We start from the raw sequence: 18,081 nt of genomic DNA on the forward strand, positions 1-18,081 counted from the left end.
ATCCAAGTGACTTTATTCTGTTGAGAGGCACCGTGGACTATGGTGCTCAATGGGAGGGGGACAAGGGAGGGACAAGCTCGGCCGACGCTATTAAAGGCTGTGGACCAGGAATTGACGGGTGAGATGAGGGGTTCTAGGATGAGCTGTTTGAGGAGGAGCGTTGGATCACGGGGATGGAGAGAGACAAACCCATGTGATAGTAAGGGGTCCCACGTGGATGTCTTTGATTGGCAAGGCATTGCCATGAGATATGCAGGGGGTGCATGACATATTGCGGGATTCATTCATGCATGTGGCATCATAGTCAGATGATCATGATCATCCCTCATGATCATGATCTCCCACATGCATGCACATAACTTAAATTTTCTGAATATTAGTTATATTAATTTGTTTAATTTTTCTTTTCCATAGATCAAGGGTCTCGATCCCTCTCTCTCTGCCTTCGATCGGTTCACTCACTCACCTAACCATAAGTGTCATATGTCTATGGTAGTTGACACATGACCATCATAAATAAATAGTACGTAGATAAGATATATATCATGTCTATACATACATACGTATACGTACATTATATATACATATAATTCTCTTTTAAAGCTAGCTTGATGTATTCATGGTCATCAGATCAATTAACCAACCATTTCATTTCAAAACATATAATATATATATATATATATCGTAATTAAGGTTTGCATTTAATCGATGGGCCTAGCTAGCAAAGAGTAATACTGATAATGAAGTACTGAACCTGGTCAACAAAATTGTGGTCCAGGAATTGATCGAGCATATAATTAGACTAATTATTAAATATTGCTGAATATTCATGTCATGTACGTAATGTGTTATTAACAAAACCATAATTAATAACCATTGGTGCAAAATTGCATGTGGTAGCTCATGAATTTGATTGTCACTTCAGAGAGTTTGTGTACGTGATGGATGGATGGATCAACACGGGATCGAACGTAATATATTGCCCTCATTAATATTGATGTACGTGTGCTGCGTGGAAATTAAGTCATTATTAATATTATTATTATATATTGTAATAAGCTATATATATATATAATAATAATTACATGCATGCATGGATGAATCGACTTCAGTACTTGTCACTTTATATTTCTCATATCTGATCATAAGAGTTTTAATTTCTAGCTACTAATTAATTATAAATTGGTCATGTAGTATACTGGAAGACATATTCTGATCTGTTTCATTTACATGGTCAAAGCTGATTTGCAAATTAACAAATTAAAGTTTAAATTAAGTATTCTATTTAATATATATGCAGTAAAAAATTAATGAGTACTTTATTCAAATTAGTATTAATAATTAAGATCATTTAAACAAGCCTATAGCTAGCTTGTTTATTTATAGCGCTAGCTAGAGTCTTAAGTACCTAAATTACTAGTTAGTTTCAGATTGTTTATTATTAGTTGAATTTGATGAAATTGTTCATGAAATATCAAGATTATAGCATCAGTACACCCCCAACAATTAATTCCTACTGATGATCTCTCGATCACGATGATGCATGCTTTTATTATTCAAACCCATCGTTTCTGACTTTGAGACACGTACATGCACTTGTTGATCTGTTAATTAGCTAGTACGTACGTACTTGTCAATAGAGCTGCAACCCGACCAATCCGATTTGTGTTTGGGGTCCGAACCGACCCGACCCATATCCAAAACAAACCAAGTCGATATGGATCAACCCGACCCGAGATTGGAAGCACGCGAAGGATAAATTACAAATCAGCTGCAAAACAAAAGGGCGTGCAGAACAAAACACCCTTGCCCTCGATGACGACGAGTCACTTACTGATCCCTCGCCCGCCGGTTGAGATGAGGTGCCCTCTCCATCATTATTAGCCGCCACCTTCAGTGACTTCATCAACCATGCTCTTGTAAAAAATGCCCACCGCTCCGATTTACTCATTTGGTCCGGTTTCTCCATCCTCTTGTGACTCTTCCCTCTGCTACTCCCTTCCCCACCTGTTCTGTATCCAGCCTCGAACTCCCTTCCCTTGGCAAGAACACCATGGCCCGGTTCAGTTTCGAGTTCATTATCTATTTCCTCACCTCCGTCGAAAACCTCAACGTGAACCGTTCCGTGTTCTGACTTCTCTCCTGGTTGGATCAACGAGTGACCCGTCGAGTGTGAACATGGAAACGGGAACATCCGGGCGGACCAACAACTCAACCTTGACCCCCGAGTCCGATTCCGATTCAGCATTTGCTTTACGCCTATAACCACCGTTTCTTCAGGTACTCTTTGTGCTTGTTTTATTTCTGCGTTTGATGATTTGATGGCGAAAGATTTTGATCTCTCATACGCATTCATAATCACCCACAAACCGCATCCATATTCAAAGAAGAAGAAAGCAGAGAGAAGCTCTTCATTTCAGCGGAGTGAGAACGGTGTAGATGGTTTCAGCGGGTTCGACCCGCAAGTTACTTCAACCCGTTTTCTCGGGTCTGGTTGGGTCGGGTCTCACGGACGGACGGACTGAGTCTGAACCTTTTCTGCACAGCCCTACTTGTCAATCCATCTAAAATCAATTAGACACATTTAAGTCTATATATTATATGCCATTCAACAATATCGCATCCTACTGATCTATTTTTAGAGTTAATATTAAATATTGCAGGTAGCTAGCGTTACTACGTACGGACACAACCGCGATCGAGCATATATAACAAATTAAATTCATTCATTCCGATCGATAAACAAAGAGATAGAATATTAATGCTCATGTCCTCTAAAGAAAAACCAACATTATTTTGCAAGCCCAACTTTTAGGTTTTAACAGTTCCTTTTTGAGCTAATGGGGCAGGCTACCAGCAGCTTGCAGGGAGGGTTTGCCGGTGCCGGTGTACGTACGTAACTAAGACAGACTCAACGCAAGTACTTATGTCGACTGTTTCTTGAATCCAAAGGCATATCCACAAATCATAGCTAGGTGGTACTGATACGTATGCACATGACAAAAAAACAGTACTAATAATAAAAACAAAATAAATAAATAAGTAGAAAATTTAAAGGGCAATTAATTATAGAAATGTCACAATTGAGGCATGCATGCTAGCTAGCTAGTACCAATATTCATGAAATAAAACCATACATACAGGCATTTCTTTTGTGAACCCAGCTCATTACTAATCTTTGGATGGACCACTGACACACGAAAGGGTCTACTACGTACCTTTCCTTTTTTCTCAACAACTAGATTGAATTAATCAAAGCACCAATAATGCCAACTTCACTTTATAACTATGCAACCCTTTGCTGACCCCACGCCATAATATAATTTGTGGATCCTCCCCTGTTTGGAAAAAAGCTTTTGCTACGGGCTAACTATATATATATATATATATATGGTATATATAATGTCCTCGAAGAAATCCCACATTTTGGTAGCAAAAAGATGAACCATGACAAGCTGGTTCTCCACTTTTTCATAAATCTTCAAGCTCCACATGATGATCATGACGTGACAGCTTAATTTCTTTACCATGTTCAAGCTTAAGCTCGATCACTATTATGATCGAACTCACAGCTAGTAGTACAACATCTTGGTTTTCTCTCTCTATTATTATACGCATATGTTATGGTACTGCTACTAGTACTTCCTAGCTAGCTAGAGGGTTTTTTCTTCTTACGATAAGGAAAAAGAAGCTGGAAGATGAAACTGCACGCAATGAATAAGAAGTGATCACTTGATAAGGATCACAACTTTATGGGATATATATTAAACGGGGGGCGGGATTCCAGGCGTGCATGATTCATGAAACGTCATAGCAACGTACACACGTGTGAGTGTTAAATGTTGATGGTGAAATGTGGGCCTTAAACCACACGTGGGTTCAAGACTTTTGGACTTCTTTGGATTTGGAGTACTACTACTCGGGATGGAAAAGCCCAAAAAACTACAAGGGGGAGTCCCCACGCACCAATTGCTTTCTTTCTTGTTTCCTATGCTTGATGCATGCTTTTGTGTCCTATTTCTGGCCCTGCCACCCATGCCCATTAACAATATGCATGCATGAATATGCATCATACAATAATAATACAACATCGATCGATCATCTGCAAACACATTCTAGTAATTCCCTAGCTAGTAGAGAAAACTGTGGGTGAAGTGAGCAAATAATTAATTCTAAAACCAATCCCCAACAACAACTCAAAATTTATTGATTAGACATCACCTTGATCGATCATTTCAGCAGAGCAGTACTAAAGATAATCAGACGTTTTTGAAGTGATCTTGTAGCGGCAAATTCCACAGCACTGGGGCCAATAATGTTAATAACCTCTTTTCGCAAATATCTAAGCTCCTTTATGTTAACTCATCATCAAGAAATTCATGTTACGTGAATGTTTTGAGATATAGTACTTAGTTTTTTAAAAATGTAAACCATTTCTGGTTTATCGCTTCCTAAAGCCCACGTGATTCGTGAAGTAGAGCTCTCATGATGACTCGAGGGTGTCCTGATCTCTATGGCCAGAAATCAACCTGGGGTACGTACTATATATTGATCGATCGATCGATCGATCCCTACACTATTGCTATCATATGAAGCCCAAGCTCGCTTATAAGCTCTTAGTTCAAGATTGTGTACTACTGTTTGGGCGCCTTTGCTTCACGTGGGAACAATCTCTGGTCCATATATACATTGATAAGAGAAAGTACTGGTGCAGAGAATATATATATATATATATTTCCACAGCAGCATCACGAAACACAAACTGCACGCTTAATTATGATCACCATATCCGGCCGGCTTAAAAGCTTTTCCGGAGACTATCATAATTAGCAACCTTGAATAATCTCAGAATTCAAGTTTTCATGTTAATATATATTTTGCCATGCCACGTATTCGTTAATCTTATTTATTTTGGCTGGGGTATGATAGAGTACGTATGAGAACTTGATCGACGATCCTTCCATAATTCGAGTAAATTTAATGACATCCCAGCATCGATTTAAATGACAATATATATGAACAGAATTTTTGGGGAATAATCATTAAATATTCATCCCACAAATAAAACTCATAATTATAGAATCAATGCACCAATATTCATGCATGTAAGAGGAGAGGGCACATTCGTATATATGGAAAAATTATTTATTATTGTGGGCAATTCTCATCGTGGATGCCTTTCTAATTACCACATGAAAGAACTTCCAAGCTAAAAATCTTTGACTGTATATATAAGGGGTAGTTTATCAATCATAACTCAATCATCATGTTCATTTAAATACAGAGATTTGATGATTGCTTTGTTAATTAATCACAGATGCATAACTTTAGGGCTTTGGAGTTGAAAGTTCATTAAAGCTGAGATTTGATGAATCTCCTTGTGCTTTAATCAGACATAATTTAAAGGACTATGTCCCAACAGCCAGACAACATAATTCTGATGGATGCAAGAAAAAATGCGTTCAGTACACTCGTATATATCGAGGTAGTATCATGGTATATGTTAAATCAAACTCTTGTTTATATATATATATGGCTAATTACTTTGTCATGATCCCTTATATATATATATATATATATATATAAATATATATATCAAGTTTCAAAAATGAATGAGTAGTCCAACACTATGTCTACGACTGCTGGCTACAGCATGTGTGGACAGTAATATTTTCAAAGGATTCTCGAGCTAGCTAGCCGAGATATTTAACGCGTCAGCTACAGTGCTACAATACAGGTCAATACCTAGCTAGTATCCATAGTGGGAGATCAAAATTTCAAGTGGATCTGTATAAATGAAGCCCTTGATTCTGCAAAAACGCGAGGTGGTGGATCATCATGATCTAATTGTAACGTGCTATTGCTAGAAAACCGAATCGCTGTCGACGAACTAGGGCAAGTACTACTTAAGATTGTCATGTTTGAGGCTAGCTCTATATACATATATATATATATATATATATATTAAGCATGGCAGCAGGCCGGAAGAAAAATGTGAATGGAAAAGACTGCAAAGATTCATGACTGTGAGTTCTGAAATTGCATATGGATGCGTGAGGAGTACCCCATTCGGGGACAGTTTTATCCATTATAAAAGGAAAATGCTACATGCCCCGCTGGGGGCTCCCCGCCGGGCTGTAGCATTTTATTATCTATTTTTTTTAGTATTTTTTATATAGATATTTTTAATAATTTTAAATATTTTAAAAAATAAAATAAAAATTATAATATTATTAAAAAATATTTTCTTAATCATGAAATAGAATAAAAAATAATATTTATTCTACTTCGTGATTAAGGAAATATTTTTTAATGATTTTTATTTTTTACTTTCTGATTAAGGAAGTGTTTTTTAATAATATTTTTAATTTATTTTATTTTTTAAAAATATTTAAAAGTGTAAAAAAAATCTATATAAAAAATAAATTAAAAAAATACACATAGAAAAGTATATGCTAAGCCAAACGGGAGCCCTCAGTGGGGGCTGTAGCATGTCCATTTTAAATATTTAAAAAAATCATAATGTATATTAAAAAATACTTTCTTATTCATGAAGTAAAATAAAAAATTATAAAAAAATATTTTCTAATTAAGAAAGTATTTTCTTAATAATATTTTAAATTTATTTTATTTTTTAAAAATATTTTAAAGTATTAAAAGATCTATATAAAAAATTATTTAAACTAAACACATATAAATAAAATAATACTACAGCCCCAACGAGAGCTCCGGCGGGGGCTGTAGCATCACCCTAAGTAAAAAGTTCCTTTCAAAGGAAAATAATATTATATATATACACACACAAAAGACGCGCGCCAAGTACTCTTCTTTTCTTCTTTTGTAATTACCATTTCTTTATTATATAATATTCTGATTCAGAGCATTAGTATTGATTTTATTAAATTTATCTTCAAAATTTGATGAAAAGTATATATTTTTCATAAATTCAAAATTTCTTTATCCATACACTCACATTGAATTAGTCATTAGATTCATCAAAATAATAATATAATATTATTTTTTAATAATAATTTTTTAAATTTTTTTTTCATATTTTATAATTACACTAACCATATATACATTAATAATTTAATTTTATACTTAAATTATTGATACTAACTAGAGGGTCATTTATATTGTTAAGGCCAGAAAATGCATCAACACCCACCATGCAATAGTGTTAGTAAAAAAGGCACTTAAAAGAAAAGATGAAAGAATTACATTATACAAATTATAGGAAATATAATAAATACATTTTATAATAAAATAATAGGAATAGAGAATGAATAGTGGGTTTTCAAATAGAATAAATCTTCCCAACTTTCTAACACTAGTCCACACTCCACATTATTTTTAATTTTTATTATTTTTTCCTTTTATCAAATATTTATTATATGAATAATGAATAGAAAATTTGAAATAATTTTAAAAAAATAAACTCAAAAAAAATTAAAAAAATTATTAAAAATTTAAAAAATTTAAAAAATTCAAAAAAATGTGGAGTGTAGAGTCATGTGGTGGAGGTTGTATAGCAAAACTCTTTCAAATATAGTGATGAAGATGAAGGTAGTGTGGCTTAAAGCTTGAGCTTTGATAGTATACCAAATCCAATTTTAATTTCCAAATCATCAAATTTTAATGAAAACTCCATTTTGATGAGACCGATGCTGGTGCTCTTACATTTTTTCAACGCAAAAAATCATCAACTTTCTGCTAAAATTAGTGTTAATACCAGTGCAGTGCAGTGCCACTTTTTGGGTTAGAGCTAGGGCAATTTTTTTGCACTTTTGTCATCAAGCACGATAAAAGTGCGCGCCTTATAATTGACTGCATTACTGAGATTCACAAAAAGGATCCGCTCTTGAAGCATTCAAATTTGTTTATGCATGGGTTCGTCCCTACGCCTTCCAGTACTTGATCAGACCATTTGACATATATATATATATATATATATATATATATATATATAGTTTTTACAGAATTTTAGTTAGTCTGCTGCATGACCAGTACCGTCCAATAATACATGCAGCAGCAGTATCGATCTCTGATTGATAATCATTGAACTATTATTTCTAACAGAGAAGAAGATAGGAAAAAAATTGGTGGATCATTGGATAATAATGATTTCGATCTGACAACTTGATCAGTGTATATAAATAGTATTTTATTGTTATTATTATTATTATTGTTTCATTTGTTTTTGGGGAGGAAAGTGCAATGGGCATCATGCAAACAACCGACCTCTGATTCTCTTGTATGGCAAACAAATGTCAAAATGTTAGAAAGGCGATCTTAGTACTCAAAGTTGTAGATCTTCATTGGAGAATTAAGATCTCTAATAAGCCTCTGACTCAACGTACATGATGGTAAAGAATGCATATATACATACATGAGTGGGATGTTTTGACAGGATTTGTTTATTTATTTTGGAACATTTTGGATTGATTTTAATCGATGTGTGTGTGTGGGTAATATACAAATAGATTTCACGAAGCAGAAAAATAAAGAAAGGGGTCAGGAAAGGTCAGTGGGGATGCCTGCAGCGGCGCACATGGAACAGGGTTTGACATCAAGGTGACACAGCCAACAAGTTCACATGGCCACTTCCATGGGTCCGCACACAGCCCTCTCTGCTAATGAATCTCAGCACATGCCTTCTTACACTTAGGTCCCACCTTCTCCACTCATGTATCTCTCCTCCTCAACCAACTAGGAACTATAACTAAAGATCAGGAGAGCCTGGTTTGAGTGCTCGATCGGTTTTGATATCAATTGCATATATGGTGACATTATTAATGTCAACATTGTATAAGCAGAGGATATATATATATATATATATATATTGGTAGCAAGCCTCTACTTTAGCATCCATTTTTAGTTTAATGTTATAAAGATGGAAGTTTAGAGGTTAATGTATAAATTAATAGGGCACTTTGATAAGGATTAATAATAATAATGAAAAACACATATAATTAATGGAACAAGTAATTTGCCATTCGTACCCAAGGGTACATATTGGAGTGTGGCTTGAATCCTGTTGCGAAATAGGGCATCTCGCTTGAGCGGTGTGCTTTGCCGCTCTAGCAAAGATTCAGACTCAAAGTTCGCTCATTAGTTGCTTTACAGTTAGCTTGAGCTGGACACAATTCAAGAGTTCGCTCGACACTTGTTCGACACTCCACTCGAGCGAATGTTTGTAAATTAGGATTTTGCGCTGTTTAGTATAAATATATGTTGTTTTTCATGTATTGTTGCGTTTTTGGTTCATTTGGAGCGGCCAGAACTCAGAGAGGACGACAATAAGAGAGAGACCTCCTTGTGAGTTCTATTTGTGAGCTTGAGAGCTCATTTGGGTATATTGGAGTTTTGGGATTAAGGAGTGTTTTGTTATACCTCTCTTGTACTCCATCTTTAATAGTGAACTCCTTTGAAGATCGACTCTGTAAGTGGACGTAGGCTATGTTCTAAGCCGAATCACTTAAATCTTGGTGTCTTTGTGTGATTGTTATTTCTTTTATTTGCTTCCGCTATTATTTACTTCAACTTAGCCTTTGTTAGACGGTCTATCCCCAACAGTAGTACGTACGTGGATAGAAATTATTGAAAACTTTCATTTCTATGTTATAGAAGATTTCAATTGTTAAACTATATATAGTGAAGGAACTGAACGGTTTTCCCAAGGCATCCGATCGAGATCAGCTCTTAATTTGTAAGTTTTTGTATATATTTAAATATTATTCTACCTTACGAAGATAATTAGGTGCAGTACCATTGATGCATGCAGTAAACTTCACAAATAAAGGCTGCATTGCCGGCCACTTGCCCTCTTGATCTCTAACATATTCTTTCGGGATGATAGGAATCACAATGGCCGCCAACCCACAACTTGTGCCCTAAATTTCCATTTCGTTAAAGTTATTATTTTCATTTTTGTTTAAAGCTTTTAAGTAAAACAAGGCATGGTTCTTGATCTGTAATGGAGTGAAAAATAAGAAGATTAGAAGCATTATTGGGGATTATCAATTAGGTCAGATTATTTCTAAATAATCTTGTCAAAAACTCTTTTGAAACCCAACATAATTGTAACTTTGACTCATTTTTCATATTCATATATAGAGAACAAATTAAAGTGATACACACAGACCATGCAAACTGCATGCGCGCGCGTTCCCTAGCCCAAAATTACCTTCGTACGTATTTATGAGTACGTATATATCCCAAATTGGAGTACTACGTAGTACTGTGATTTACTGGGACTAAATATTTTTTCTGAAACTGATCGCTAATGTTTCTCATGTACAGGCCGGAGAGCATGCATATCGATCGATCGAGCGAGCGAGCGAGCTGCCATGCACTATCCCAAGATTCTGCCCCAATATTAGTTTTCATTCAAGTAAGTAACACGTATCTAGTTGTAATTAGAAAGTCTTCGACGCAACATCAATGTTCAATATGTCCAAGCTGATCAATTCGCATATATGCATTTGGTTGCATATAATAATATGCCCCCAAACAGTACTACTTCCTGAGGGCATTAATTCTGTAAAGATCGATCGAACGTGGCAACCATCTAAATGCATGTGTGCGGGCATTAATTTTGAAGCAACGTACGTACATCACACAGATCATGATGATGATCAGCATGAGTACCTGCATATATGAGTTATGCTACACGTAAGCCTCACACTTTGCACACCATTTAAAAAATATGTGATTTTACTCTTTTATCCTCATATTTCATATTTCATATTTCATGAAACATGAGGGTAAAAGAATAAATTCACATACTTTTAAATGGTGTGCAAGAGTGTGAGGCTTATGTATATAATTTTTTATTGGATAAAGCTAGCCATAAATATTAATATTATTTTATATCTGATCATCTGTAGGTAGCAATTCATGAACAAGTTGGGGTACATGCATGCATGCAGTAATATTAGATATAATATCGAGACATCGAAATTACATTTTATAATCACCAAATTATTAATGACTCGCAAAGTACGTACGTAGGTAGTCTGCACAAACTCAAATATTTTGCTGAGAAATAGATGATCTAGTGGTAATTTCTTGATGACACTCAATATCTTTGGTTTTACATATATTAGCATGAGTTAGAAGAGATCATGAATGTCTGTTTCTTAAGTAATTTCTTTAGCTATTTCCCTCTAATTAAATAATTATAAGCAAGAACTCTTTTAGAATTTTGTACAGCACTTTTGATATTTTCGGGAAGATTTGCAATACAGGCGCCGGAGAAGTGAGAATTGGTAATTACTCAATGATCATCGCATACGGTTTTTTTTTTTTTTTTTTAATCTATGTCAGCTGAATACAAAAAATAAAAATAAAAATAAAAATAATTATTTTAGTTTTAAGATGGTGTCTAGAGCACACAATCTACATTATTAAAATAGTAAGATTTGATTCGTAAGATTCAAATTTTTAAATTTATCTTCTAAATTTAATTATAATGACATAAAAATACATTATTATATCATATGTTTTAAGATGCATTTGAATGTTGAGTTGAGTTCTTTATGAATAATAGTGAGTTGTGATAGTTGAGTGAGTTCTGTGAGACCTACCTAATATGAATTTATATGTGTTTGGATGTTAAGATCAATTTATAATATTATATGTAGTTATGAGAAGTTAAAAAATATTATAGGTCTCATATGTAAATAGGTGTTGAGTTGAAAAAAGTTATAGATCTCATATATAAAAAAATTTTGAATTAAAATTATAAATTTAATGATTCAAGAATTGAATATTTAAATATTAAAATATATTTAAATCTAAACCAAATTCAACAGTGAAGTTAAATAACCAAATGAACCCTACACCATCATTATATAGTAGAATTTAAAAAAAAAAAATGCTTTTATTTTAATCCTTTTGGCTAGCTAGCTAGGAAATCATTAGCTAGGTAAGTTGTCCAACTAGAAAGCAGCCAGATCGACACCAGTACTGCCTGATTAATGATGAAATCATGGTGGATTAATTGTATATGGCCCAAAAATCATGATGAAAATGAATATTTATAACAATGCAAAGACCTAGCTTTTATAGCTACTTTATTTATATATATTATATATATATATACGTGCGCTTAATTATATATAGTACAGTTCGAACTTCTAGGAATGCTCACAATTACTAGTGATAGGTACGAACGTACTCAGCCACAGTATGATTTTGATATGATTGGTGCTTGATAAGTGACGTGTCCACGTCTGCATAAATTCATAATCGAATATAAATTTTGCAAAAAATTTTTACAATCTCTCATATTCCATATTTCATATTTTTTTTTTTAAATTTTATTATCTTTTTATTTTATCAAATATTTATTATATGAATAATAAATAAAAATTTTAAAATAATTTTAAAAAAATAAACTAAAAAAAAATTAAAAAGTTAAAAAAATATATAAAATATGAAGTATGGTAAAAATTGTGTAACAAAATTCTAAATTTTGATTGCCATGATAGGCACATCTGGTCACGATTAAAGAATAATTCTATATTGATCATTAACTCTCTTGTTGAACATCAAGAATTGTCCCTAGCTTAATTAGAAGATTTTCCACTAAATTAATGTTCAGATAAAAAATAATAATAATGGCTGAAATCACAAAGCACGAGGATATAAAAGAAGGAAATGAAGGAAGATTAAGAAAAAAAAAAACGATGAGAGAGAGAGCAATAATATTGTTCTTTGAGAACTGTATATATAAAAAAAATTATATAAAAATAAATTTATAAATTAATCTAGTATTATAAGATCTATTAGATTTATTTTATAATAAAAATAATTTTATAATATAATATATCATATCATAAAATTAGATTAATTTATAAATTTATTTTTATATAAATTTTATGTGTATAAAGTATTTTACTTGTTATTTTAAAAAAAATGCTCAAAGCAACATAAAGCTGCCATTTCTGGTCTGGTTTACACCATGCAAGCTGCCACAATGGCGCGCGCTGTTCATGAAATGATTTAAGACGTCTTGCAGGTTTGACGTCGCATGCATCTTGGCTCTGATAATTATAATTTAGGATTCCAATGAAGCATTTTTATTTAATTTAAGTCATTTTCTTAATTAGACCGATCCAATATATATATATATATATATATATATATTTATGATGAGTCCACTTGCTGATATAGTACTAATTATAATCATATCGAGTCGACTGATCCTATGACTAATGGAACTCGATCCATCGATCTAGGCAGTACTTATCTCCTATAAATACGTAGTTCCTCGTGTATATATATATATATATATATGAGCTTTCCTAATTAATTAATTAGCCTGATTATCATTAACTAAGTCATTATATATTCATGAAAAATTAACCATGTGTACGTATGGTTTAAAAGTATTTTTCTGGTTAATCACATCAGTACGTACTCATGCATGAATATACAGGTAATTAAGATTATATGCATATATACACATATATATATATATATATCAAGATTCGAAAAAACGATTCGATTCAGTTGATTAAAATTGAATCGGTAAGAAATCGAACCGATTTTAGTAATATTTTGAATCATTCATTGAACCACGCCTTTAATTAACGATTCAGACGAATTCTAGTTAATTTTGGACCAATTTAAATCGATTCCAACCGATTCAACATTGTAGTTATTTTTAAGTTATCTAACAACTGAGTTTTTCTTTTAATTTTTGGTACAAAAATATGATAGAGCTAAATATATATTAACTTTTTCATCAAATTTTATTCAATAAAAATTGTAGAAAAATTGAAAGATAAAACATGCAGTTCTTTATATATTTTTTTAGTTGAACAAAAAATTAAAGAGATGAATGAGAACTTTATATTAAATTTATGGTTGTGCATGAAATACTACATTTTCCATGTGTTTATAACTTAATAGTCTTTATATTTTTCGTATATGAGGCAAAAAAATGTAGATTGTTGAGGATAAATACATAAATTATATATTTATTGAAACTATTTAGATCCATACAATATTTTTATTGAAACTAGTCAATAATTTATAATTTATATTCTTTTATAAATGATATACAATGCTTGAATTGCATCAAATATGATTTTTAATTTTATCAATATTGAAATATCCGATTTAAAATTTTCATGAATCGCCCAATTCAATGCAAGTCCTTACCCGATTGATCTGATTTTTCGAGCCTTGATATAAATATATATATATATTTCTTAATTAATCTCATTCATGTGATATGTCCAACCATGACCTTTTAGGCAATACATGAGTTGCTATATATATATATATATATATATATATATCAATATATATTTGTTTGAAGGAGAAAGTCGAAACGTGTTTGCTGGCCTTCTCATAAAAAGAGGAGAAATTGGTAGGCCAAGGTAGGCGCCTGATGATCAGTAGTAAAGTATTGGCATAGGCATAGGCATAAGATCAGCAGCAAATTAAACAGGTTGTCCTGCTCTTCACCACCTCGATCCCACACAACATTAATCATATATATATAGCTATGATGCCAACATCACGGCCTTCTCGTCACCTATCCCAGCAAGGTTGGGAGAATACAGCTCACACACCTTGCCACGTGTCACCATCACAGATCCCTTCAAAACTCCTAAAAAGACAGTGCAGTCCATCCATGCTTCTATTAATACCCACAAAACCCAAACGTATCCTCCTTCCCTCCTTGACGTCCCCCCCACTATTATTCTCGCAAAGAAACAAAGCACTGAATGCTTAGAGAGAGAAAGAGAATAAGAGATAGAGAGACAGAGAGTAGACAGATAGAGATAAGGGTTTTTAGAGAGTGAAAAATCAATGGAAGTTGAGTCAGAGAAGGTGAAGGTGAAGATGAAGATGGGCTTCGAGGAGACTGAGCTGAGGCTCGGGTTGCCAGGAAATACTGAAGGAGAGGTGGTTAGGAAGAGAGGGTTCTCTGAGACTGAGAGTACTACAACTATGGATTTGAATCTTAAACTTTCTTCCAAGGAGGTGGAGATGGATCTGAATGAGAAGTCGAAGACGCTGCAGAAGGAGAACCTTCTCACAGCTGATCCAGCAAAGCATCCTGCTAAGTAAGCTAGCTGCATATAAAATATATATATATATATATATATATATACATATATACACTTTCTTTGTGATTTTATTAATTCTAAGCTTCTTAGTTTGTTGTTTTTTCCTTTTATTCTGGGGAGTATGTTAGTGCAGAGCTATGGGATGATTAGGTTTAGGTAAAAGTGCAGCACTTTACATGAGAGATCAGGAATAGAGAAAGAGATGAACAAGCAAAAGAAAGGCTTAATTATCCATTCAAAACAAAAACTGAAAAAGAGAGAGGTCTTAGATCGTACTTGTGGAAGGAATTTGGAAAAACTAAATATGAAAAACAAAAAGATAATACATATCTATATATGAGGCTCAAAAGTTATCTTGGCCACCGGAAATTCCCAAGGTTCCCCAGCAGCCTAGCCTGTATGAATTTTGTGTTGAAACTGAGAGAAAGTAATCATAATGATTATTGAGTAAATAATACTTTCGGGTGAGAATATTGAACTAATAAATTAATTTATACCAACTACAAAATCTTGTAAAAAGCTCTTTTGAAAGTTATCTAGTTGTACTTTGAAATCATTATCACCACAAAGCTAGTGGTGTTCTATAGATCCGGATCAGCTCAGACGGGAAAAACAAACAAATACTAGAAATATCTGACCTCAGTACTTTGTTCATATCATAATATTTGCCTTTCTTTTTTCTTCTCTATTCATATATACATATATATATATATATATGTATATATAGACTAACCGTTCCCTCATTCCTAATAGTCTTCTCTTTTTTTTTTTTCATTTGTCACTCCATTACAGATAATCACGAACTATAAATAGTGTTTTACTTAAAGCTCATGTAAATTCCAGAAAATGAATAGAAATGGTACTACTGATCTAACCAAATGGAAATTTAGGGCACAAGTTGTGGGTTGGCCACCAGTCCGATCATTCCGAAAGAACATGTTAGAGAAGACAAGTGGCAATGCAGCGTTTGTGAAGGTTAGCATGGATGGTGCACCTTATCTTCGTAAGGTAGACTTAAAGATGTACAAAAGTTACAAAGAGCTCTCGGATGCCTTAGGAAAAATGTTCAGTTCCTTCACTATTGGTAAGAATTTCAAATTCCTCTTTACCGTTCTTACATATGTACTTAATTAATTATCAAAGTGCCCCAATTATATATTGACATGTTTTCTTCACTAAAGGTAATTGTGGATCCCAAGGAATGAAGGATTTCATGAATGAGAGCAAGTTGATGGATCTTCTCAACAGTTCTGACTGTGTTCCAACGTATGAAGACAAGGACGGTGACTGGATGCTCGTTGGTGATGTCCCGTGGGAGTAAGCTATACATTGATCTTCGATCATCCCTTGCAAACACTCATCAACTAAATCAAACAAATATTTCAATAATATTGTAGCTTATATATTATTTTTACTTTCTTTGTATTCAACCCAGGATGTTTGTTGAGTCATGCAAGCGTCTGCGCATCATGAAGGGAAAGGAGGCGATTGGACTCGGTTAGTACTATATATATATATATATATATATATATATACATCTTTCAACAAATAATAGTACTATTAATCACCTGAAAGAAGTGAATTAAAAACGTCTCATGTTGGGTGATCTTCTTCTAATTAAATTCTTAAAGGCAGCATGCACCTAATTATAAATTAATTCCCAAAATTCCTTCTTTTTTTAGTGTAAATTTGGTTTATCTTTCCAAATGATCTGACTTTTCCATGGAACTTTTTATTGGATCCAGCGCCAAGAGCCATGGAGAAATGCAGGAACAGAAGCTAAATTAGTAAGCTGATCCACAACCTGCTCCTTTGATCTGGTCGCAGTCAGTACTGCAAAAACCAAAACATCTATCTATCAATGCATGGTACCTAATAAAAATCAAGCGCGCAGATGGATTGAGCAGGATGTATGGGGTGGTGTTTTCCGTATCGATCATTATTCGGTTTGATATAATTAAATAATATTAGTGTGAGATATATTATTATATATTGATCATGAGTATTTATATATTGTGGACAGAAACCATATAACATGAGCTTTTATATAAGTTCCAAGACTTGACTTTGTACTTCTTGCTTTGTTATAAGTAGTAGTGTCTGAATGGCTTGCAGCTTGCTTGATAATTACTATATATATATATATAATAATAACAATGTACCTGCTTGAAGTAGTTGTATTGTCTGCTCTTTATTCCTCAAATTGTTCCCTTCCTATTTCTTTATGATAATTCTAATTTGAATCATATGCTTTTTTTTTTTTTTTTTAAAAAAAAGGGAAGAAAAAAATTAATGATCTGTATGGCTGTTATTTTATGGGTGGAGACCACGTCTTAAATGGAGATGTTTCATGGACAAGCTTAAAGAGGGAACAAGATCATGTGCATGTTGATGGAGCAATATTAATGCATGGCCATTTGTTTTGGTTAGCTAGATTTATTGTTCTGATATGGATCCATGAATGCATGGATATGGGATTGCTAGCTAGCTGTGTTAATGCTCTATATATGGGGCATCGATCCCACAATAATAATGAATATCGAAAAGGAAATTATATATATAGCGAAAGCAGCAAAAAATAAAGTACGAGTGTGCGAGGGGATATGAATGGCCAAATGGGACTGTCACGTAATGAATTTGTACGTTTGACCATGGATTATGGTCCCCTATGTTGATGGCATTTATGCTTGCATCTCTGTGATGGGTCAGGCTCTTTGCTGGCACTTGCAATTTGATAATATTGCTTTTTACTATATATATACATGATGCATAATAAATAAACTATGCGTTTCCAGTATTAATGGAAAGTAGTACTCATAAATATAAAATTATTACGAAGACACAGAATTCTGGGCATATTGAGTACTAGATTAGCATGCATGGAGTATCAAGATCTGATCCGGATCTTCCATTGCCAATTAGTAACATGATGATGGGCGCACAGAGAGAGAGAGAGAGATGCATGTAATAATATTCTAAGAATTATATATTA

General features: G+C 33.3%; 1 protein-coding gene across 1 annotated transcript; it reads left to right on the forward strand.

The window, feature by feature from the left end:
* Nucleotides 1-14,687: 14,687 nt before the first annotated feature.
* LOC108996029 (auxin-induced protein AUX28-like) lies at nucleotides 14,688-17,203 on the forward strand. The gene is made up of 5 exons (XM_018971756.2): nucleotides 14,688-15,086; nucleotides 15,980-16,173; nucleotides 16,271-16,406; nucleotides 16,525-16,586; nucleotides 16,835-17,203. The coding sequence occupies exons 1-5, from the start codon at nucleotides 14,830-14,832 to the stop codon at nucleotides 16,870-16,872; spliced, it is 687 nt and encodes a 228-aa protein (XP_018827301.2). The 5' UTR covers nucleotides 14,688-14,829; the 3' UTR covers nucleotides 16,873-17,203.
* The last annotated feature ends 878 nt before the right edge of the window (nucleotides 17,204-18,081 follow it).

Source organism: Juglans regia, chromosome 1 (genome assembly GCF_001411555.2).
Source record: "Juglans regia cultivar Chandler chromosome 1, Walnut 2.0, whole genome shotgun sequence".
NCBI lineage: Eukaryota > Viridiplantae > Streptophyta > Magnoliopsida > Fagales > Juglandaceae > Juglans > Juglans regia.

Coding starts and splice junctions, on each gene's coding strand:
- LOC108996029 (XM_018971756.2), top strand. CDS start 14,830: ATGGAAGTTGAGTCAGAGAAGGTGAAGGTGAAGATGAAGATGGGCTTC. Junction 16,174..16,270: donor GTTCAGTTCCTTCACTATTG/GTAAGAATTTCA, acceptor TCTTCACTAAAG/GTAATTGTGGATCCCAAGGA. Junction 16,587..16,834: donor AAAGGAGGCGATTGGACTCG/GTTAGTACTATA, acceptor TATTGGATCCAG/CGCCAAGAGCCATGGAGAAA.